General features: G+C 39.1%; 1 protein-coding gene and 1 non-coding gene across 3 annotated transcripts in view; both read right to left on the bottom strand.

Annotated features, from left to right (window-relative positions):
• Positions 1–25,417, bottom strand: part of TBC1D5 (TBC1 domain family member 5) — a 589,263-nt gene that overhangs the window by 285,190 nt on the left and 278,656 nt on the right. For both annotated transcript variants that reach the window (XM_068981508.1, XM_068981501.1), the window contains exon 5: positions 634–697. In XM_068981508.1, coding sequence (XP_068837609.1) covers positions 634–697 — 64 coding nt within the window. The remainder of the gene's footprint in view (positions 1–633; positions 698–25,417) is intronic.
• Positions 17,919–17,990, bottom strand: TRNAW-CCA (transfer RNA tryptophan (anticodon CCA)). The gene has a single exon. It is a non-coding gene; the product is annotated as a tRNA-Trp (tRNA).

The raw sequence follows: 25,417 nt of genomic DNA on the forward strand, positions 1-25,417 counted from the left end.
GTAACTCCAATATCTATAAGGTGTTTTTGTGAGAGCTTCCCTGGTGGCTCAGACGGTAAAGCATCTGCCTGCAATGCAGGAGACCCAGGTTTGATTCCTGGGTCGGGAAGATCCCCTAGAGAAGGAAATGGCAACCCACTCCAGCACTCTTGCCTGGAAAATTCCATGGATGGAGGAGTCTTATAGGCTACAGTCCATGGGGTCGCAAAGAGTCGGACACGACTGAGCGACTTCACTTTTGTTAAAGGAGCCAAATAGGACATTAACAACAGCACGTAATGCAACTGCGGGTTACATTTTATACACTCTGTATTAGCAGGAAACTTCAACAAAGGAAGCCCTTAGTACTGTAACAGATATACTGGAAAAACAAAGCAAGATGGATTATAATGAAGTTGAATACATGTATACATGGGCATTCCTTCTAATCATCCTACTCTAGGGTAACAGCAGATGTTTACAATAGCTCCACCTACGTGACGAGTCTGCAGGACATTCGTGGACCACAGCACTCTTTACGTTTGTCACATTGTTAAAGCATAGGTTACAGTCCTTACTATTCTAAGATCAGAAGCCTCTAAAGTACGTATCTTGTACATTATCTTATTTTATATCTATGTATTCATCACGTACCTATAGGAATTAAAAGTCCCATCAGAGTCTAAAGAACTTGTTCTTCCATTTTGATTTGAATCTCCTGGAAAAAAAAGAAAAGAAAAACACTGAAATAATGGGGATTAAAAAACTGAACATTTCAGTTGAAAAGCTGCTGTGTGACAGCTCCACACAGTATACTGAGTCAGAAAACATATACTCCCTTATCTCTCCCCCAAATAGCTTTTAAATTTTTTTTTATTTTTTTTCCAAATAGCTTTTTTAATCAGAGCCCTTCAAACCAAAAATTCATTTTGACACTAAAATCTAGACTGAGACCACCACTCGTAGCTTGGATAGGAATATTACCAAAGTAACCACAAACAGGAACAAATGAAGAACACTACAGACACCTTCTTCTTATGAATCACAGAACCAAAACGTGTGCACCATTTGTTCATGCACTAACGCTTATGAGCAAAAGGCAACTTTTCATTACGGTGTCCTGTCCAGTGGAAGAGCTGAAGAGAACAAGCATACAGCCGACTTGCGCCCCCTCCCCTCTGGCCCCTCCTCCTCCACTCTCCAGGACTCTGGTTTGCAAAGTTCAAGGGTGGTGATTGAGAATGCATTCTAAAGAGCTTTTACTACACCTTAGCAGTCTCCCCCAGACTTTATGTTTTATCTGTGGGCAAAAGCTCACCTGTTTAAAAAATCAACATCTAAAGGTATTTCTGCTTCATGTAAAACATCAAACTTTAAGGGAGAAAAACTTGTCCATACAAGCATATTCATAAAATCAGATTAGAACAAATTTATACCTATCATTTTAAAGATCATAGAATAAATCTGCTAAGTAAGTTTTAAAAACTGCTACAATATAAAATGTATATTATTGAAAGAAATTTAACTTTAGATTAAAATTTTTAATATGTACTTAAAAGTATAGTTTTTATGAAAGCACAGATACTACTGTTAAATATATCACTTATTCTTAGAAACAAATTAAATTGATCAGAACCTGATTACATTTTATACTCCTAATTTTTATAATGTAAATTTCAAATATCAGGTTATATTCACTTTTAAGATATTTAAAGCTTCATAATTTAATGATTAATCCAACTTTTATTTATACTTTTAATCCACTTGAACATTCTAAAGTATCACTGAACGTCATCATAGTAGTCCTGGTTAGGTCAAATAGTAATTACACAGCTTTCCATTTAGAAATGAGATTATTTCAAGTAATCGAATATAGCACTGAAGGTACCCTACTACTATGATTATGCTGCTCATTAATGGTTTTTGAAAGCTAAAATGCAATTTTAATGATAGCTGCCTATTTTTGTAAAAAATGTTGGTTCTCTTCAAAATCTTTGCTGTTGCACCTAAATTATTTAAAAGAATGAAAATGGTCTGAGCTCAGTTACTGAAATTTTAAGTTTTCATTTTTTTCAAAATACACTTTCAGGCTTTTCTTTTTCATTAAAGAGAAACCTTAAAAATTGCAGCATTCAAAATGTTGCCAAATTTTATAGAAGAAAACAATCCAAAACACTTAAATGTTTAAGATCAATCTAGTTGAGTATATTCTGTTAATTCTTTGAAAACATGGGCACCATAAGATGACTCACATCATACTTCATTTGCTTTTCAAAAAAATTAATAGCATTATCATAAATAAACTAAAAAGATTTAAGGAAAATTAGTCTCCCTCTGTCTTGTTAAGTGAAAATTTCCTACAACACATGTTATTAACAGCTTGCAGACATCTCCTGTGAAACGTTCCACAAGCAGTATAGAATCAGTACCGTATCATACATTTAGAATGTAAGCTTTCTTCTTAAAAAATAAAGACTATGATTATTTAAATACATAAGATCTCATCAATGGTATATTCTTGCCCTCTGCTTATACGATCACAATAAATATAAAATACTTCAAATAATTAAGAGATTTTCAGTAAACACCAAAGTTTTGTCATCAAAATACATCACAAAGGTTTCCTTCATTTTATACCTGTTTGGAAATGAATATATCACATTAAATGTAACCTTCAAAGGATGGTAATAAGGAAAAAAAGCAGTTTTTCTTTCTCAAAAACAAAACATACCAAATAAGGAGTACAATCATTTCTCTAAACAGTATTAGAGAAAAGACTTCAGAGTTTGCTGCATGGGGAAAAGGTAATAAAGTTTTGAAGTGGGGAAAACTGCTTTGTTCCTTCAATTCTCTAGTTGAAATTAATTATAGCAAATGTTTATGAAAACATCTGTTCCTTACAGTTATAAATTCTTAATCTTAGTATGTACGACTGTAGATTTTTATTTTGGAAAGAAACTGTCTGACAATTGAAAGGTTTACAAAAGAACAGGCAGGATTTATAATTCTGGAAAATTACATATACAGTGTGCTATATCCAGTCAGATTTTCATTTGTGTGAAACACTTGGTAGAGCTTAAAACTGGTTGTAACTAGGAGAAATCAAAAGACAAACAGGAAAGTTCAGTTTTCATTTAAGCTGTTATACAATAAAAACATATTGCATCACAAGAAAAAAACAACCTAAGAATTAAAAACAAATGCTACTTTACTGTCAACATAGTTTGGAGGGAAGTATAGTAAATTAAGTATTAATTTTATCAGGGACTTGACTAAATGTAATGCCATTATAACCATGGGAAGGTAAATGTAGTGTTCCTCAAAAATAACAACAGAGGGTGCAAGAGAGTCTAATATGATGTTTTCCCTTGCTGTTCTGATTCTTGAACTAAGTTGTCAGGTAGCTGTAACTGTAACAAGGATACATGGGTTGCTTTCAGATCTTCCCTTCTCTCCCTCCCACCCTCCCTCTCTCTCTCACAGACACACACACCCACGTGCACGAAAATGCATTAAAGTACTTTCACACAAAGACCTTTAAATGATTTAACAGAACAAATGTGTTTTAAAATAAAGAGTTCCTTTCACTTGCTTGAAAAGTAATTTTAACAGAGTAAACTTTAAAACTACAATTGTGATTTTAAGGTGTTTTCAATATTTAATGTAAACTAACCAAAAACTAAACTCGATATATTTATTGAGTAAATTTCAAATAAATATACAAATTATATACAATAAATAATGTACAAATTTTGTGTGTTGCTATATATATGCATAAGATTTGTACAATGTATATATTTATAGGAACAGTTCATCAATTACCTGTGACCATTACAGTTTGAAATTTACATAACACATTTATTTCTCATTAATTGGTAAGTAACTTTGTAAAATGAGTTCACAACATTCATAATTAAACAAAGTTGCCTGATTTGAAAAAAAAATGCTCATAGCTATATTGTTTTTAATGAGGACACAAAGAGCATATAGTATTTTCTGTTTGTAATTCTTAACATTCTACCTATGTATCTAACTTATTAAAACCATAATATGTGTAATGATGATTTAAATTTCAAAAGTAGAATAAATTAAATTTGGACTCCTTTTTAGCTTTTATTGCAGTCATGTTGAGCTAAGAGCATTTATAGTATCTGTGCAGTGTTGAAATCATGCTAAATGAAGGTTTACAATAGATTTCAATAGCGCTTTTAATACATAAACATCTGCTTTGTAAGGGAGGACCAAGATTTTAAAGTTGGTTAGATTAAAAGCAAGCAGAATACTGCTATAAACAAGCATATCTACTCAACTGGGCCTTAAGCTTATGCATAGAAGATCTAATTTTAGGACATCATATCACACTAGGTATGAATCCTGATAAATACAAAATAATTTTGAAAAGGCTGACTTCTGAACTGTCAGAGAAATATCATCAAGTGTGTGTGATGAATTATTAATAGTAATGGGAAAATATTTGGTTAAACTAAGTTGAAAACAAAGCTGTGGGTAGCCACGTTTTTAGTTATGATGGATAATACAGCATAAATGAACAGTGTAAACACCCAGAACTGTGTGAGTTTTTTAAATGAATGAGGATAACTACTGAAATGTTTTACTTAAATTTAAAATCCCATTCAAAGTGAACAATACAAAAAAATCTATAAATTAAGTATATTCACGTGTTGACATACAGTTACGGCAAAGGATAATATCAGTATTGTCTATGAAAACAGTAGCCACAAAGAATATTACATAATTTAAAGAATAAGGTAAACAATATGCTAAGTCAATTATTTATGCTGAAAATCTAGGACCACACATTTAGGTTTAAGAGCTAGTGCTCAAGTAAATGTAGGAAATTTGTTTATTTAATAATTACTCATTTTCTCTATTGTTAATCTGTCTACATTCTAATGATTTAATAGGCATATTTAGTTCTCTACATAATATTTTCAGATTATTAAATTAGATAATGAAACTCAGATGTAAAACAAATGCATAGCAACTATTTGAAATAAATAACACTAAGTGGACAATTTTAATTTAAGAAGATAATATTTTTGTTATTCCTGTTAAATATTAAACAGAATTTTCTTTTTTAAAAGAAAGGAGAATGACGTCAGCAGAGTGGCAGAATACACAACTCTAAACTCTCATCTTCCAACAGAAACATCAGAAAACAAAAACTGTCAGAACAAACTCTGTACTGACTTTGGAAATAGTTGAAGATCAGTCAGAACCAAACGAACAAGGAGTCAAGAAAAAGGCAACTTGAAAGCTCTGTGGGGTTCTGTTCTACCCTTATGCTAGATCAGCAGCAGCTGTGGACGGAAGCTGGTTCCCAGTGTGTGCAAATCGCACATGGTCCCAGAGCGAGCAGAGAAGACCGTATCTGCAAAACACTGTGTAAATCAACGCTGGCTTGTTAGGAACTACCTGAAGAACTGACTGAAGATGTTTATCTCCTCTTTCATCTAACTAATAAAAAAGAAAAAAAGAAAAAAGGCAGGCTTTGCTTGCTCTTGAACACACTGCAAGTCAAATTAAGAATCAGCAGACGCCTGGGGCAAAAGATTACAACCAAACCATAAAACAGACAACCCAAGACCTGGGGAAAAAAATCAGCAAGAGTTTCTTTGAGAAATTAGGACATTCAAAAGCACCTGCGCATATAGGGGAGCACAGAAGGCTACCCATATGTGCAGGGCAAGATGCATGATGACGCAGAGCCTGGGAAGACTGCACGTGTCCACATGAAGCTAGCCACTGGGAGGAGTGCGAGCCTGGCTAAACGACGGACTGCTGCAGCAGAAACAGTCTGCAAAGGCAAGGAAAGGTTTGGGGTTCTGTTGTTCTTTTTTTTAGCTCCTGGCATTCAAAAAATTTCCATCAAAATCCTCACCGAACACAACCTAAGACTTCAATGTCAAAGAATAAGACTTTGCAAAAGTAAGAATGTTCCAGGAGAGTAACTAAATAAATGGACTAAAGTAATCTTCAAGAATATGGAAAACAGCAAACCCAGCAGAAAGAGAGAATCTGGTTTCTGGAGAACCTGATTTTTGAATAACAATGTACAAAGATCACATTGTCAACAACAACAAAATCATGAGGCATACAAAGGAACAAGAACTATGGCTCATCTGAGTAATGAAAATAAACTGATGGAAACTATCCCTGAGAAATTACTGGATTTACTAGACAAAGATTTTGAAACAACTGTCTTAAGGATGTTCAAAGAGCAAAAAAAAAAGAAAAGACTAAAAAAAAGGAAAAAAACTATGTAGCAAATCAACAAAATGATATCAACAGAGAGGTAGAAATTATAAAAAAAATAGAATTTATGAAGCTGAAAAACACAACAATTCAATTGAAAAATTCACTAGAGGGGCTCAACCACAGGTCTGGGCAGGCAGAAGACAGAAATAACAAATTTGAACATAGGACAATTGAAATTAGGGAGTCTGAGGAGCAAAAAGTTAAAAACAGTGAAGAAAGACGACCATAACCCAAGTGATCTGTGTAACACCATCAAGCACATCATCAAACGCACTACGGGAACCTGACAGAGAGGAGAGGGGGAGAGGCAGTAAGAGCATTTCAGGAAATGTGGTGAGAAGCTTTCCAAATCTGATGAAAGCAGAGATCCACAAGTCCAAGAAATTCAATTCAATTTCAGGGAGGATTAACTCAGAGACTCATATCAAGACACATCAGCAAACTATTCTAAGACAAAACAAGCAGAGACTCTTGAAGGAAGAAACAGAATCCTCAGTAAGATCAGCAGTTTATTTCTCACCAGAAATCATGCAGCCAGAAGAGTGGGGGGATCTATACGGACTTTAAACTGCTCTTTAAAAAACGGCTGTTAATCAAGAATTTTGTATCTACCAAAATACTCATTTGAAAATGAATGAGAAGACTGTAAGACATTTCTAGAAACACAAAAGCTAAGAGCAGACATACTAAAAGAAAAGCTAATGGCAAACCTCCAAGTTGAAAGGAAAGAATTCCAGAATAACTCCAAGTTGTAACAAAAGATAAGATCTCTGGCAAAGGTAAACATGTGATCAAGTATGAAGCCAGTGTGATTGTCTTTAAGATTTAAGATTTCATACTGTGTTTCCAAAGGGTATAAAAAAATAAATGGATAAAAATGATTATAAATTGGTACAACTGAGCAACAATGTATAAAAATAATTTAGCACACAACATAAAAAGGGAAAAGGCCAGAGCAGTATAGCAGCACATATCTTGTATGCTATAGAGTTATCAATTTGAAGTTGATTTTTAAAAATTTAGGATTTAAGTGTGATCCCTATGACAGTCACAAAGAACGTATATAAAAAATTACACAACAGGAATAGGAAGGGAACAAAAAATGGTCACTACGAAACAAAACCAAAAAAAACACAACCAAACACAAGAAAAAGCAGTAATGAAACAAATGAGGAAATAAGATATAAAACATACAGAAAATAACAGGAAAATGGCGAAGTTCTTTTTACCAGCAGTTACCTTAAATGTAAACGGATTAAAGTTTCATTCAAAAGGCAGAGATTAGAAAAATATGCATTCAGAAAAACCACAATGTAACTATATGTTGTCTACAAGAGACTCATTTAAGAACCAAAGTAAAAGGATAGAAAAGATATTTCATGTAAAAATAACCCAAAAAAAGAGTGAGAGAGAGAGATACTTGGCTATACTAATATTAGACAAAATAGACTGTTACAACAGACAAGACGACTGCTTGACAAAGGACATTAGATATTGATGGAAGGATCAAACCATGAAGACGACGCAACAGTTAACAACACGTCTGCACCAAACCACAGAACACGGAAACAGCGGAGCAAATGCCGACAGAGCTCAGCGAGAGACCGTCCTACAGTAAGAGTGGCGGAACATCTAGGCAAGAGGTGAAGGAAACATCAGGAAATGCAGCACTTGACCGGGACTGTGAATCAGGCAGACCTCACACTCACATAAACCCTCTGGCCAGCTACAGAAGACAGACCCCGCGACTGCGCACGGAGCACTGTCCACGAAGCACCGGAAGTTAAGTCACAACACGAGCTTCAGTACAGTTAGAAAGACTGAATCCACACAAAATACCTTGTCTAACTACAAAAGAAAAAGGCTAGAAGTCAATTACTAAAAACATCGGAAAATTCTTAAGTATAATAAATACAAATGTGAGTGTCTAAAGCTAGAAAGACAAAGAAATAAATATGCAGGTAGGATCTGTATGAACACAGCGGTTGTAAAAATTGTTTTTACAAAAAAGGTGATGGTGATTTCTGATTAAACTTTAAAGCAACTTCCGGGTGGGGGGAAACAATGAATTCGTAAAATCAAACTGTCACATTCAGTTTAATGAAATTTTTAAGGAGAGGTATTGAAACACCACGACTAAAAGCTAAAGCTCTGGCAGGAAAGACCTGAGGACATACTCCATTTATTTTCCCTCTAACCTAACTTCAATATTTAGTTTCCTCATCTACAAAATGAAGATGATAACAGTTTACACCACAAAATGTGGTTATGAAGACTGGATGAGAGTGAGTAAAGAGCTTAGTACAGCATGCAGCACAACCTGAAACCTCAGGGAATGCCATCTTTCTATGAATGCTTTTATCAGCGAATATGCTTAAAATACTGTATCAGCGAAGGAGTAAAAGCAGAAGTCTATTCGTTCTATATAAAGAGAATAAACTTATTCATAATTTGAATAACTGGAAATTATAATTCTTCTTAGTAATCAAAAACCATTATTTCTGATAAAATTTATAATTAACAAAAGTTTATTCTATGAACTATACAACTATGCAACATTTGCACTATCAGTTTAATATCCTTCCTGACGATAATACCAAACACTGAGAGTGGAGAAACAGTAAATTTAAGTAAAATGAGAGCACAATGCATGCGCTGAACACATAAAAATATTTCTTGGTGCTGATAAAATGCAGATAGATAAAGAATTAAAACTATGGTGAATCTAGGGATAAACCGGAGCTATCACACACAGTACAGTGTAGGGTACTGTACAGTATTACTGCTGCTGTCCTTTAGTTGCTAAATTGTGTCTAACTTCTTGTGACCCCATGGACTATACAGGCCATCAGGCTCCTCTGTCCATGGGATTTCCTAGGCAAGAATACTGGAGTGGGTTGCCATCTCCTTCTCCAGGGGCTCTTCCTGACGCAGGGATCAAACCTGTGGCTCCTACATCAGCAAGCAAGTTCTTTACCCCTGAGCCACCAAGGAACCCCATACAATACTGCACACGTATCAGAATAAAATAAGCTTGAAGAAGAACTCACTGGACACTGAGACAGAACTGAAACAAGGCCTAAGTCTAAAGATAATCACAAGGATAACTACAGAATTTAAATTAACATGTAATAACACTCAAATGCTAGTATTTTTATTTTTTATCATTGTCATTTCCAGGCACACTGTTGTCTCTTCAGGCATTCTATGGACTTCAGTTCAGCTCAGTTGCTCAGTCGTGTCTGACTCTCTGCGATCCCATGAATTGCAGCATGCCAGGCCTCCCTGTCCATCACCATCTCCCGGAGTTCACTCAAACTCACATCCATTGAGTTGGTGAAGCCATCCAGCCATCTCATCCTCTGTTGTCCCCTTCTCCTCCTGCCCCCAATCCCTCCCAGCATCAGAGTCTTTTCCAAAGAGTCAACTCTTCACATGAGGTGGTCAAAGTATTGGAGTTTCAGCTTTAGAATCATTCCTTCCAAAGAAATCCCAGGACTAATCTCCTTTAGAATGCACTGGTTGGATCTCCTTGCAGTCCAAGGGACTCTCAAGAGTCTTCTCCAGCACCACAGTTCAAAAGCATCAATTCTTCAGCACTCAGCTTTCTTCACAATCCAACTCTCACATCCATACATGACCACTGGAAAAACCATAGCCTTGACTAGACAGACCTTTGTTGGCCAAGTACTGTCTCTGCTTTTCAATATGCTATCTAGGTTGGTCATAACTTTCCTTCCAAGGAGTAAACATCTTTTAATTTCATGGCTGCAATCACCATCTGCAGTGATTTTGGAGCCCAAAAAATAAAGTCTGCCACTGTTGCCACTGTTTTCCCATCCATGGACTTAGAGCTGCTTAATGTTTCAGAAAAAAAAAAAAAAACAAAGTAGACCAGGAATCAATCAACTGAAGAGAATTCCGATGCAGAATTCACCTCTTTGGGTCCTACCATCCACATCTACAGTGGAGAAGGAAAGGACCAGGTCAGACCAAGCTCATGACAGGCTGATACTCCCCACCCCCGGGGCAGGTTTCAGGGTGTGCATCTGTGTGCATCTGTGGTGTGTCTGCGGGAAAGTGGACGAGCCTGAGAGAACTCTGAGTGGGATCCAGTACCCTTTATTTTCAAAGCTTTCCTAGATTACTATGATGATACAAAAGTCTTTCCTACTAAAAAATAAACGTCTACACTGCTAAAGTAATCTCTTACAGAAGGCAACTTAATGTATCTCAAATAGCGACTGCGTCTCACGTATCTTCATTTACTATCAGCTATCAATAAGGCACAAATCTGACCACGTTTTCCAGCAGTAGCAGAGGAGTGCTTTGAGGTATGCCAATTCTGCACATTCCACTGTGTTCTCAGTTCCATGAAGTGATTACCGGGGACGGTGCACAGTGGAAATGCCCGGCAGAACACTGCTATTGGCCTACGTGGTCCTCCTGTGGACCCCGTGGGCTTCAAAAGCATCTTCCTACAGAAAAGTTACACAATTAATGCCAATGCTATAATTTAGACAATTACAGAATACATTTACAGTAAGCAGATAAACAACAAAATACATTTAAAAAAGAGCTTCCTTAAAAGTAAATGTGTTGACAAAGAATACTTGAAAATATTTTTCCAAGTTTATAATGTGCAAAGACTATCGAGCCAAAGATGATTACTCTACACTTTGCCCTTTGCTACATTTTTCCTTAACAAAAATACAAATAATGACTTAGTTTAAATTCTGACCAACATTTTTAGATTTGCTACTAGTCCTAACACAAGTTTTAATAAAATACTTATTTTATTTTTAAAAAATAAACAAAGACAGTAGATTTTCAAAGATGATCTAATTGACACCAAAGGAATTCTAAAGCTGAAATCAAATTACCTGTCTAGTGTGTAAATAATACAGCAAAAGTCATTTACATATCATTTGCTATGGTACATTTGCTATTGAAGTTCTATTTCACTTATATCTTTCAAATACTAACTATAAAATATGTACATTAAATATTCTTCTCTTCAATGTATAAAAAATGAAGTATCTTTTTATACAAAACAAATTTCTTTCAGCAATTCTCATTTTCACTACTGATTACAATCAGTGCTAGAACCTTTAAAACTGTTTTGACATCAAGAGGAGATGACCTCATAAAATGTAAAGACACCATTAACCTCATGTACTTAACATAAGATACTTAATGTTAAATATCTCCCTTTTTGGTATACAAAACCAAACTGGAACTATTTGAAGGATATAAATTACCATCCACGAACTAGGGTAAATCATTAATATATCTTTTAAATGACAGAGAACTGGACAAGTTCTTACACCAAAGATCTACGTAAAAAGCATAATGGGCACTTTAACTACAAAGTGCCAAAGCTCAGACAAAGAACCGAGGGTAAACACTCGCAAACCTATCTTTATTTTTTAAAACAATTTACTAAACTAAATCACATTAAATCTAGTAATCTAAATCTTCAAAAACATTATCAAAAATTTTCAAGTGTCTACCACTTCCTTCAAGGTAAAAAATTCAAAACCATTTTAACTGACACACGCATGGGGGCTGAGTCTCTTCCGTCGTGTCCTACTCTGTGACAGTATGGACTGTGGCCCACCAGGCTCCTCCCGGCATGGGATTCGCCAGGCAGGATACTGGAGAGGGTTGCTATGCCCTCCCCCAGGGGATCCTCCCGACCCAGAGATTGAACTCTCGTCTCTGACATCTCCCGCACTGGCAGGAGGGTCTTTTATCAACCACTGGTGCCACCTGGGGAGGCCAACTGATACATGAAACTGTTCTATTTCACAAGTTATTTTATTTTAATATTAAATAATTGTACTAAAATCTCACTTTAAAGAAGAATTCTAAATATTCAAACTGATTTCTGTTTATCATTTTATGATGAAGTCTATTTATTAGGGGAGATAATTTCTTAACCTTACATAATAACCAGGATTATTTTTAAAATGGTGACTCCTTTAAATTTTCTAGGAAACGTGTAACTTACCAAATTCAACTATGCTTGTAGAGTATTAAACACATTATTCAAAGCAGTTATTTATTGATCATTTTATCCAACCAAGTAGTTATCTAGACAAATGGCAAATGGGCTAGTCAACATATGTGTTTATGTAGTAATTCAAACTTGTAGTTGTGCACCTGGATTACAGGGTAGCTTTCCTGATGGAAAAGGTTCTTGCTGTGATCACTTGTTAAGCTCCTACTGCATTTTAGCACTAGTGATACGGTGGAAAGCAAAAGAAGCTCAAAACCCACTCCTGACATCTGGGGGTTTTTGGCAGTTCAGGAGAGAGGGACAGTCAAAGCAATGTACCCTGACAACTTCAAAAATGTCAAAGAATAAAGTTATACAACCTACTGTACAATGGCACCTGAGACAGGAACAGTCCCCGACCGAAAGAGGAGGAGCCAGAGAACTCGGGGAGGAGGGGAGGCAGCGAGACTTTAGAGGCACAATGAGAAAACGCCATAACGTTTCAAAACGATGAAAAAGATTATCCACCCCACCTTTGGCAATCACTACTTTAGCTGCTATGTGAAGACTAAATAATGGGGAGAGGGGAACGAAGGAAGCTAAGAGGTCATTTAGGAAACAGATCACAGGATAATCTGATAAAAGAGAGACACCTGTATACTTAATTCTAAGGTAGTCCAAATGAAGATTTGAAAACTGAAATCCTTTGAAATAATTTGAAATTATTTCTGTGGCAGAATAATAAATAAATGTGTTCCTAATATTTTATTTCTATATGTAATTATCTTACTTTGGTTATTAATAAGATTATTCTTATAAGCTACTTTCTACTTCTGCTTCACTGATTACACTAAAGCCTTTGAGTGTGTGGATCACAATAAGCTGTGGGAAATTATTAAAGAGATGAGACTATCAGACCAGCTCACCTGCCTCTTCAAAAACCTGTACACAGGTCAAGAAGCAACAGTTCAGTTCAGTTCAGTTCAGTCGCTCAGTCGTGTCCAACTCTTTGCGACCCCATGAACCGCAGCACGCCAGGCCTCGCTGTCCATCACCAACTCCCGGAGTTCACTCAGACTCACGTCCATCGAGTCGGTGATGCCATCCAGCCGTCTCATCCTCGGTCGTCCCCTTCTCCTCCTGCCCCCAATCCCTCCCAGCATCAGAGTCTTTTCCAATGAGTCAACTCTTCACATGAGGTGGCCAAAGTATTGGAGTTTCAGCTTTAGCATCATTCCTTCCAAAGAAAACCCAGGGCTGATCTCCTTCAGAATGGACTGGTTGGATCTCTTTGCAGTCCATGGGACTTTCAGGAGTCTTCTCCAACACCACAGTTCAAAAGCATCAATTTTTCGGTGCTCAGCTTTCTTCACAGTCTAACTCTCACGTCCATACATGACTACTGGAAAAACCATAGCCTTGACTAGATGGACCTTTGTTGGCAAAATAATGTCTCTGCTTTTCAATATGCTATCTAGGTTGGTCATAACTTTTCTTCCAAGGAGTAAGCGTCTTTTAATTTCATGGCTGCAGTCAGTTAGAACCAGACATAAACAACGGAATGATTCAAAGTTGCCAAAGGAGTATATTAAGGCTGTGCAATGTCACTGCACTGGGCTGGAGGAAGCACAAGCTGGAATCAAGATTGCTGGGAGAAATATCGACAACCTCAGACATGCAGATGACACCACTCTTATGGCAGAAAGTAAAGAGGAACTAAAAAGCCTCTTGATGAAAGTGAAAGAGGAGACTGAAAAAGCTGGCTTAAAGCTCAACATTTAAAAACTGAGATAATAGTATCCAGTCCGATCACTTCATGTAAAGAAGGGGAAAAAAAGCAAACAGTGACAGACTATATTTTCTTGGGCTCCAAAATCACTGCAGATGGTAACTACAGCGATGAAATTAAAATACACTTGCTCCTCGAAAACAAAGCAATGAAAAACCTAAACAGCATATTAAAAAGCAGAGACATCACTTTGCTGACAAAGAGGTCTCTAGTCAAAGCTACAGTTTTTCCAGTGGTCATGTACAGATGTGAGAGTTGAATCATAAAGAACAGTGAGCGCCAAAGAACTGATGTTTCTGAACTGTGGTGTTGGAAAAGACTCTGATAGTCCCTTGCACTGCAAGGAAATGAAACCAGTCAATCCTAAAGGAGGTCATCCCTGAATACTCATTGGAAGGACTGATGCTGAAGCTGAAACTCCAATATTTTGGCCACCTGTTGCAAAGAACTGACTCATTGGAAAGGACCCTGATGCTAGCAAAGACTGAAGACGGGAGAAGGGGATGACAGAGGATGAGATGGTTGGATGGCATCACCGACTCAATGGACATGAGTTTGAGAAAGCTCCAGGATATAGTGAAAGACAGGGAGGCCTGGCATGCTGCAGTCCATGAGGTCACACAGAGTCAGACATGACTGAGCAACTGAACAACACTAACATGGTTGGAACCCGAAAATACTCAGTGACATAAACCGGACAAAATTACATGTAATGACCCTTTTTATTACTAACAATAATCCTCATTCTGATATCTGCTTAGTCTGACATTAATAGCTACTGTAGCTCTGTGTTTTCAAGGTGCAACTTCCCGCATTCTTTTACTTTCAGCTCAGTTCAGGCATTTAGTCGTGTCCAACTCTTTGCAACCCCAAGAACAGCAGCATGCCAAGCTTCCCTGTTCATCACCAACTCCCAGAGCCTACCCAAACTCAGTCCACTGAGTCGGTGATGCCATCCAACCATCTAATCCTCTTTTGTCCCCTTCTCCTCCTGCCTTCGATCTTTCCCAGCATCAGGGTCTTTTCCAATGAGCCACTTCTTCGCATCATGTGGCCAAAGTACTTGAGTTTCAGCTTCAGCATCAGTCCTTCCAATGAATATTCAGGACTGATTTCCTTTAGGAGGGACTGGTTGGATCTCCTTGCAGTTTTTTACTTTAGATATTTCTATTTCATTTGTATTAGTTTTCTATATTATTTCTATAATAAATTAGCAGAAATTTAGTGGATTAAAACAACACAAATGCATTATCTTACAGATCTGTAGGTCAGAATTCTAATATAGGTCCTCACTGGGCTAAAATTAAGGTGTGAGCTGGGCTGTGTACCTTACTGGAAGTTCCTGGGAAAAAAATTTCCTTGCTCATTCGGGTGTTCACAGAGAATTCAGTTCTTCAACATGTGAATATTTGCAAAGTTCTTCCTGCCATGTAAGTCACCATATTCACAGGTTCTAGGGGACAGAGAATGAAAATATTTGGGTGGAGGCATTATTCAGCCTGCCACATCTTTTTTATTTAAAGTGAGTATCCTGTGGATAGCATATAAATGCTTGTTGCTTATTAAATCCTTTTCTGCCAATGTCTGTCTTTTAACTGGTGTGTTTACAGTATACATATTAATGTGATTACTGATATGGATAAGATATACCACCCAACTACTGTTTTGTATCTGTTCTTCTTCCATCTATCCTTTCTTTTTCTCTCATTTTATACTTTAAGTTGAGGATATGTTATGATTCCATTTGATACCCTCTCCTGAATTATTATTTATTCTTCTGTATTACATTTTTTAATGAATGTTCCAGAGCAGGAGTTGACAAACCGTGGCCTGGTACAGTCAAATGTTTCTGCAGGTTAAACTGCACTGAAACAGAACCATGCCCGTTTGTTTCTGTACTAAGGTTGCTTTCACACTATAAGGTTGAAAGAGAGATAATAATGCTTTATGAACTTAAATATACATATATGACACTGTCCTTTAAGCAAGTGTCTCCTGATCCCTACTCTAGGCCTATGTTACGTATGTAATCAAATCAGAGCTGTTTCAAACACCACGATGCCATGTGGAATGCCACGACCTTCCTGCAGTGACTCCCGATTTCTCCCTCTCACCCTTTGTGCTATGCCGTCAGGCACATCAATCTTAAGTACTCTGTAAACACAGAACACACTGCTACTGTTTCCAGTTTAGATGTTCAGATTTTAGGGCAGTGAAAGGAGAAAAAATAATCCCACGTGTGTTTACTCCACTCCCAACGCTCTTTCTCTTCTCTGCACAGGTCGCAGTGCCTTTGCCCTGTCTGTTCCTTCCGGCCACTCTCCTTTCACATTTCCTACACAGTTGAACTGCTAATAAATTCCAATGGCTTTTGCTCATCTGGAAAAGTCTTTCTTTCTTCTTCGTTTACTTCAGAACATCTTTCACTTGGTATGGAAATCTAGTTTGAGAAGTTGTGCTTGTCCTTTTAGCATGTAGAAGCCGTCACTCGATGGTCTTTAGCTTGCATGAGTTTGATAAGAAATTTGCTCTAATTCTTCTTTACTTATTTCATCTGTAAGAATTTCGCATTAGCTTTCTATTATGGCTACACTAATTGTTTTCTGGTTGCCATTAATTATAAGTCTTCTGTTTTTATCAGTTTGAATATCATACAACTATGTTTGGAAATTTTTATTTGTCTTCTCATATTTACAATGATTTGTGCTCTCAGATTTTTGGATCTGTAGTTTAGTGCCTATCATTAATTTGGAGAAATTATCGACCATTACTTCTTTAAACATTTCTTCTGAACCGCTCCTCTATTGGGATTCCACCCACATATCCCATTTAATTTCATCTCATGCTTCGTGAGTGTTTTATTTGAGTTTCTCTTCATGTTTCAATTTGAATAATTGACATATTTTATAGTTTATTGATTCTTGTCAACACTGTTGATAACCCTTGTTACTCACTTCAGTTCAGTTGCTCAGTCATGTCCGACTCTTTGCAACCCCATGAATCGCAGCATGCCAGGCCTCCCTGTCCACCACCAACTCCCAGAGTTCACTCAAACTCATGGCCATCGAATTGGTGACGCCATCCAGGCATCTCATTTTCTGTCGTCCCCTTCTCCTCCTGCCCTCAATCCCTCCCAGCATCAGACTCTTTTCCAAAGAGTCAACTCTTTGCATCAGGTGGCCAAAGTATTGGAGTTTCAGCTTCAGCATCAGTCGTTCCAATGAACACCCAGGACTGATCTCCTTTAGGATGGACTGGTTGATCTCCTTGCAGTCCAACGGACTCTCAAGAGTCTTCTCCAACACCACAGTTCAAAAGCATCAATTCTCTGGTGCACAGCTTAATTCACACTCCAACTTTCACATCCATACGTGACCACTGGAAAAACCATAGCCTTAACTAGCCGGACCTTTGTTGCCAAAGTAATGTCTCTGCTTTTGAATGTGCTTTCTAGGTTGGTCATAACTTCCCTTCCAAGGATAAGCGTCTTTTAATTTCATGGCTGCAATCACCATCTGCAGTGACCTTGGAGCCCCCAAAAATAAAGTCTGACACTGTTTCCACCGTTTCCCCATCTATTTGTCATGAAGTGATGGGACCAGATGCCACGATCTTCGTTTTCTGAATGTTGAGCTTTAAGCCAACTTTTTCACTCTTCTTTTTCACTTTCATCAAGAGGCTTTTTAGTTCCTCTTCACTTTCTGCCCTAAAGGTGGTGTCATCTTCATATCTGAAGAAAGTAAGTAAAGTCACTCAGTCGTGTCTGACTCTTTGTGACCCTGTGGACTGCAGCCCACCAGGCTCCTCAGTCCATGGGATTCTCCAGGCAAGAATACTGGAGTGGGTTGCCATTTCCTTCTCCAGGGGATGTTCCCAAGCCAGGGATCGAACCTGGGTCTCCCACATTGGAGGCAGATGCTTTAACCTCTGAGCCACCAGGGAATCTGAGGTTAGTGATATTTCTCCCGGCAATCTTGATTCCGGCTTGTGCTTCTTCCAGCCCATCATTTCTCTTCACGTACTCTGCATAGAAGTTAAATAAGCAGGGTGACAATATACAGCCTTGACGTACTCCTTTTTCTATTTGAAACCAGTCTGTTCTTCCATGTCCAGTTCTAATTGTTGCTTCCTGTCCTGCATATAGGTTCCTCAAGAGGCAGGTCAGGTGGTCTGGTATTCCCATTTCTTTCAGAATTTTCCACAGTTTACTGAGATACACACAGTCAAAGGCTTTGGCATACTCAATAAAGCAGAAATAGATGTTTTTCTGGAACTCTCTTGCTTTTTCCATGATCCAGTGGATGTTGGCAGTTTGATCTCTGGTTCCTCTGCCTTTTCTGAAACCAGCTTGAACATCTGGAAGTTCACAGTTCACGTACTGGTGAAGGCTGACTTGGAGAATTTTGAGCATTACTTTACTAGCATGTGAAATGAGTACAATTGTGTGGTAGTTTGAGCATTCTTTGGCATTGCCTTTCTTTGGGATTGGAATGAAAACTGACCTTTTCTAATCCTGTAGCCACTGCTGAGTTTTCAAAATTTGCTGGCATATTGAGTGCAGCACTTTTACAGCATCATCTTCCAGGATTTGAAATAGCTCAACTGGAATTCCATCACCTCTACTAGCTTTGTTTGTAGTGATGCTTTCTAAGGCCCACTTGACTTCACATTCCAAGATGTCTGGCTCTAGATGAGTGATCACACCATCGTGATTATCTGGGTCATGAAGATCTTTTTTGTACAGTTCTTCTGTGTATTCTTGCCACCTCTTCTTAATATCTTCTGCTTCTGTTAGGTCCAGACCATTTCTGTCCTTTATTGAGCCCATCTTTGCATGAAATATTCCCTTGGTATCTCTAATTTTCTTAAAGAGATCTCTAGTCTTTCCCATTCTGTTCTTTTCCTCTACTTCCTTGCACTGATCGCCAAGGAAGGCTTTCTTATCTCTCCTTGCTATTCTTTGGAACTCTGCATTCAGATACTTATATCTTTCCTTTTCTCCCTTGCTTTTCTCTTCTCTTCTTTTCACAGCTATTTGTAAGGCCTTCTCAGGCAGCCATTTTGCTTTTCTTTCCCATGGGGATGGTCTTAATCCCTGTCTCCTGTACAATGTCACGAACCTCCATCCGCAGTTCTTCAGGCAATCTATCAGATTTAGTCACTTGTTATAGACATTCTCTATATCTGTTCCTTTTTTTATATGTCTTGAACTTTAAATTGCATTCTTTGATAAAATTTTCATCTCTGCTGAAATTAACTATCCGATTTTGCCTGCTGACAGGCTTTTCCAGTAAGTCCTTTAACATATAATTCAGTTCCTTAAATTTCCTTATGGGACTGTGCCAAGACTATGTGATAGTTGTGTCTGTTATTAGCCCTTTGTGTCTTGAATGGTATTTTTTGGGGGGCTAGGGGGGTCACATATCCTGCTTCAAACTCTTTTTATTTTTTTGTTGAAGTTCTTATGTTCACCGGTTATCAAGCTTATCAGTAGTAGAGATTAAGGTAGTTTTTATGCTTAGAAATGAGCACACGCTTCCTTCTACTAGAACTTTTGCACAGGGGTCTGTGTTAACCTAATTAGGAGCTGAGCTAGGTATGAACTTTGTAGTTGCTGTGGTTATATTTGTGAGCAAGTATAAACTCTTATACAGAGCACATTGTGTTAGAAATGGCGAGTTTAGTTTGCTAAAGATTTTTTTTTCATTCTCACACTTGCTCCATTCTCAGCCTAAACTCCTCATGATCCAAAAACGTCTGTCTCTTGCAAGTTACTTATTACTTGACAGGTGTTATCCTGGAATCAGGGAGTGAACACTGGGGCAGAGGCTTCTTTAATCTTCCATTAAGTCTTTGGTCTTCAGTGAGCACAGGGTCTCCAGCTCTCAGGGCAGTATTTGTGTTTTGTTTCGCTTCCTGCCTGCGCTGCACAGAATAAGGAACTTCCCTCACCAGGGACCAAACTCAGGCCCCTGCAGTGGCAGCACAGTCCTGACCACTGGACCAGCAGAGAAGCCCCCTATGAGTTCTCAGTGTCCCTTCCGCTCACCTGGTATCGTTTTGGTTCCGATACAGGCTCCTACCCTTCCTCTCAGGCTGAGGGTTATCTTTTCCCTTACTCCTAATCCCAGCCCGCAAAGGGATTCCAACTGTTCCTCAAAGCAACAGTAAGTATTGCAGGTCCCCCAACAGAATATGGTTTTGCTCCATAAAAGAAAAGAGGGAGAAGAGTCCAGCTGGAGTTTATTGTGCCTCTTATTCAGTTCAGTTCAGTCGCTCAGTCATGTCCGACTCTTTGGAACCCCATGGACTGTAGCACACCAGGCTTCCCTGTATATCACCAACTCCCAGAGTCCACCCAAACCCATGTCCATTGAGTCGGTGATGACATCCAACCATCTCATCCTCTGTCGTCCCTTTCTCCTCCCGCCTTCAATCTTTCCCAGCATCACGGTCTTTTCAAATGAGTTAGTTTTTCTCATCAGGTGGCCAAAGTATTGGAGCTTCAGTGCCTCTCAGGCTGCGGAATTTCCTACTACAGTTCTTCACAACAAGGGGTAATATTCTTTGATTGCCTGATGGGATTCTTGAAGAAAAATCTACACAATAGAGTGCAGAATTCTATCCTGATGCATCACACCACCCCCCACCGCCCAGCTTCAATTTTTCTCAACAGCACAACCTTGACCTCCACAACTCAGCAATCATTTTAGCTTAACTCTTTCTACAGGAGTCTGCTGTATCTTGCCAAGTTGACACTTGTATCTTGCTTCCATCTGCAAGAGAAAGGTATCTGTCTCCCTCTAGCTTCTGTACCAGTTCATTCCCCTCCCACTTCAGTACTCAGTGGGCTCAAGAAAAGCAGTGACCCTGCCATCAGTCCAGCTTTTTCCGGTTCTAAGTTTAGAAGTGATTTTTTCTAGCTTTCTACAATCCCGGTCAGAAAACAGAAATCATGCCAACTATTCCTATTTAATTCTACATTATGATTTTCAAAGCTTACCATCATAACTTTCCATTTAAGTTCACATATTCATCAAATGTCCACATGAGGCTTACTACATTGCAGGCAATGGGTCAGAGCTGATGCCTTCACTTGGCTGAAGTTCTTTTAGAACTAACAACCCCAAAAGATGTCCTTTTCATCATAGGGGACTAGAATGCAAAAGTAGGAAGTCAAGAAACACCTGGAGTAACAGCCAAATTTGGCCTAGGAATACGGAATGAAGCAGGCCAAAGGCTAACAGAGTTTTGCCAAGAGAACGCAGTGGTCATAGCAAACACCCTCTTCCAACAACACAAGAGAAGACTCTACACATGGACATCACCAGATGGTCAACACCGAAATCAGACTGATTATATTCTTTGCAGACAAAGATGGAGAAGCTCTATACAGTCAGCAAAAACAAGACCAGGAGCTGACTGTGGCTCAGATCATGAACTCCTTATTGCCAAATTCAGACTTAACTTAAAGAAAGTAGGGAAAACCGCTACACAGTGGAAGTGAGAAATAGATTTAAGGGCCTAGATCTGATAGATAGAGTGACTGATGAACTATGGAATGAGGTTCATGACATTGTACAGGAGACAGGGATCAAGACCATCCCTATGGAAAAGAAATGCAAAAAAGTAAAATGGCTGTCTGGGAGGCCTTACAAATAGCTGTGAAAAGAAGAGAAGCAAAAAGCAAAGGAGAAAAGGAAAGATATAAGCATCTGAATGCAGAGTTCCAAAGAATAGCAAGGAGAGATAAGAAAGCCTTCTTCAGTGATCAAAGCACGGAAGCAGAGGAAAGCAACAGAATGGAAAAGACTAGAGATCTCTTTAACAAAATTAGAGATACCAAGGGAACCTTTCATGCAAAGATGGGCTCAATAAAGGACAGAAATGGTCTGGACCTAACAGAAGCAGAAGATATTAAGAAGAGGTGGCAAGAATACATAGAAGAACTGTACAAAAAAGATCTTCACGACCCAGATAATAACAATGGTGTGATCACTCACTCATCTAGAGCCTGACATCTTGGAATGTGAAGTCAAGTGGGACTTAGAAACCATCACTACGAACAAAGCTAGTGGAGGTGATGGAATTCTAGTTGAGCTATCCTAAATCCTGAAAGATGATACTGTGAAAGTGCTGCACTCAATATGCCAGCAAATTTGGAAAACTCAGCAATGGCCACAGGACTGGAAAAGGTCAGTTTTCATTCCAATCCCAAAGAAAGGCAGTGCCAAAGAATGCTCAAACAAACGCACAATTGTACTCATCTCACATGCTAGGCAGGAAGAAGCACAAGCTGGAATCAAGATTGCTGGAAGAGAGGAGATGGAAAAGATGGCAGAGGAATAGGACGGGAAGACCACTTTCTCCCTCACAAATTCCTCAAAAGAACATTTCAGTGCTGAGCAAACTCTACAAAACAACTTCTGTAGGCTGGCAGAGGACATCAGGCAACCAGAAAAGCAGACCACTGTCTTCAAAGAACAGGTAGGAAAAAATATAAAAGACAAAAAAGGAGACAAAGGAGGTGGGGAGGGAGCTCTGTCCCGGGAAGGGAAGCCCATCCCGGGAAGGGAATTTTAAGAAGAAAGGTTTCCAAACACCAGGAAACACTCTCCCTGCCAAGTCTGTGGCGAGCCTTGGAAACACAGAGGGCAACATAACAGGAAGGGAAAAATAAATAATTGAAACCAACAGATAACAAGCCCAACAGTAACTCCCCCAGCGGAAAAGCAGCACAGACGCCTGCATCCACCACAAGCTAGTGGGGTAGCGCAGGGAAGCGCGAGAGGCGCGGGCTGCAGTGCTTTGTAAGAATCGGGCAGGAACGCCCCACGTGCAACCAGAACGATCTAACTTGGGCTAGCAAACCAGACTGTGGGATAGCTACCGCACGAAAAGCTCGAACATAAGACACCGCCAGGACCGAGCACAGAACAAAGGACAGAACGGGAAAAGCCGGCTGCAGACCATCCCCCGCCGGGGACAGGCAGCCAGAGCCATAAGGACTGGAAAGGGGCAATTGCAGACCCGGAGAGACTTTACTTACCTAACTGTAAGCAGGCTTCTTTGCTAAGACTTCTGGGGGTGCTGGACAGTCACCATCTGCCTCACAAGGGGCGCCAGCAGTCCACCCAGAAAACTGAGCAGCAGAGGCAGAAAAGGTGACAAGTCGCAGCGATCGCGCTCGCCAAACTCCTGAGATACTCGGACCCGGGAAGGGCACAAAACGCAGTCCCAACCGAATCTGTGCCTCTGAGGGCTACCTGAGCGCCGAATCTGAGCGGCTTAGACCGGGGAAGTGCACGCAGCCTAGGGCTGGCCTCAGACGGTTCCCGGCTGAGCATCGTAGAGCCGGAGTGGTTTGTGTGCCACGAGAAGGGACAGGTCAAGCGGGGTTGAGACACTGTGTGCACACGACAGTGCTATTTGTTTGCAGCATCCCCCTCCCCACAGCGCGACTGAACTAGTGAGCCTTAAAAACCAGCAAACAGAAGAAGTTAAACAGAGGGAACCGCCTTGGAAGTGACCCCACACTGCCCACATCAGAGAAGGGCCAGATATATTTATACTATTTTTAAAATCATTCCTTTTTTTTTCTTTTTTTAATTGTTAAGTCTTCTATTCCTCCTCTAATTTTTATTTCTATAACCTACTATTACTATTTTTTTAAGGCAAACACCATATATAGTTTTTGGGTGGTTGTTGGTGGTGGTGTTGTGTTTTTTTTTTTTTTAATAATTCTTTTTTTTCTCTCTCTCTCTTTTTTTTTTCCCTTTCTTCCTTTTTCCCTCTGCTTCTTTTCTTTAATATTGTATTTCTGAAAATCCAACCTCTACTTTAGATTTTTAATCTTTGCTCTTTGGTTTTTGTTGTCAATTTTGTGTATTTAAAAACCCAACTTCACTACCCAATTTTACCTGAGAGCGAGATTACTGGCTTGACCACTCTCTCCTCCTTTGGACTCTCCTTTTTCTCCACCAGGTGGCCTCTGTCTCTTTCCTTCCCCATCTCTTCTCTATCCAACTCTGTGAATCTCTGTGTGCTCCAGACGGTGGAGAACACCTAAGGAACTGGTTACTGGCAGGATTTGTCTCTCTCCTTCTCATTCCTCTCTCTTATCCTCCTGGCCACCTCTGTCTACTTCCTCCCTCTCCTCTTCCCCATATAACTCCATAAATACCTCTGAGCAGTCCAGACTATGGAACGCACATAAGGAAGTGACTACTGGCTAGCTTGCTCTCTCCTCTTTTGATCTCACCACATCTCATTCCAGTCACCTCTAACTACCCCCTCCCTCTTCTCTTCTCCTTGTAACTCAGTGAACCTCTCTGAGTGTCCCTCAATGTGGAGAAACTTTTCATCCTTAACCTAGAGGTTTTATCATCGGTGCTGTATACACGGAGTAGTCTAGAGGCTACTGTAAAAATAAAACTGGAAACCAGAAGCAGGAGGCTTAAGTCCAAAGCCTGAAAACATTAGAGAACTCTTGAATTCAGGGAACATTAAGCAATAGGAGCTCATCAAATGCCTCCATACCTACACCGAAACCAAGCTCCACCCAAGGGCCAACAAGTTCCAAAACAAGACATATCACTCAAATTCTCCAGCAACACAGGAACACTCCCCTGAGCTTCAATATACAGGCAGTTCAAAGTGACTCCAAAACCTTTGACGTCTCATAACCCATTACTGGTCACTCCACTGCACTCCAGAGAGAAGAAACCCAGCTCCACCCACCAGAACTCCAACACAAGCCTCCCTAACGGGGAAACCTAGACAAGCCACTGATACAACCCCACCCACAGTGAGGAACCTCCATAATAAAGAGAACTCCACAGATTACCAGAATATAAAAAGGCCACCCCAAACGCAGCAATATAACCAAGATGAAGAGACAGAGGAATACTCAGCAGGTAAAGGAACAGGAGAGTTGCCCACCAAACCAAACAAAAGAGGAAGAGGTAGGGAATCTACCTGAGAAAGAATTCCGAATATTGATAGTGAAAATGATCCAAAATCTTGAAATCAAAATGGAATCACAGATAAATAGCCTAGAGACAAGGATTGAGAAGATGCAAGAAAGGTTTAACAAGGACCTAGAAGAAATAAAAAAGAGTCAATATATAATGAATAACGCAATAAATGAGATCAGAAACACTCTAGAGGCAACAAATAGTAGAATAACGGAGGCAGAAGATAGGATTAGTGAAATAGAAGAGAGAATGGTAGAAATAAATGAATCAGAGAGGAAACAAGAAAAACAAATTAAAAGAAATGAGGACAATCTCAGAGACCTCCAGGACAATATGAAACGGTCCAACATTCGAATTATAGGAGTCCCAGAAGAAGAAGACAAAAAGAAAGAC

Source organism: Capricornis sumatraensis, chromosome 1 (assembly GCF_032405125.1).
Source record: "Capricornis sumatraensis isolate serow.1 chromosome 1, serow.2, whole genome shotgun sequence".
Classification (NCBI taxonomy): Eukaryota; Metazoa; Chordata; class Mammalia; order Artiodactyla; family Bovidae; genus Capricornis; species Capricornis sumatraensis.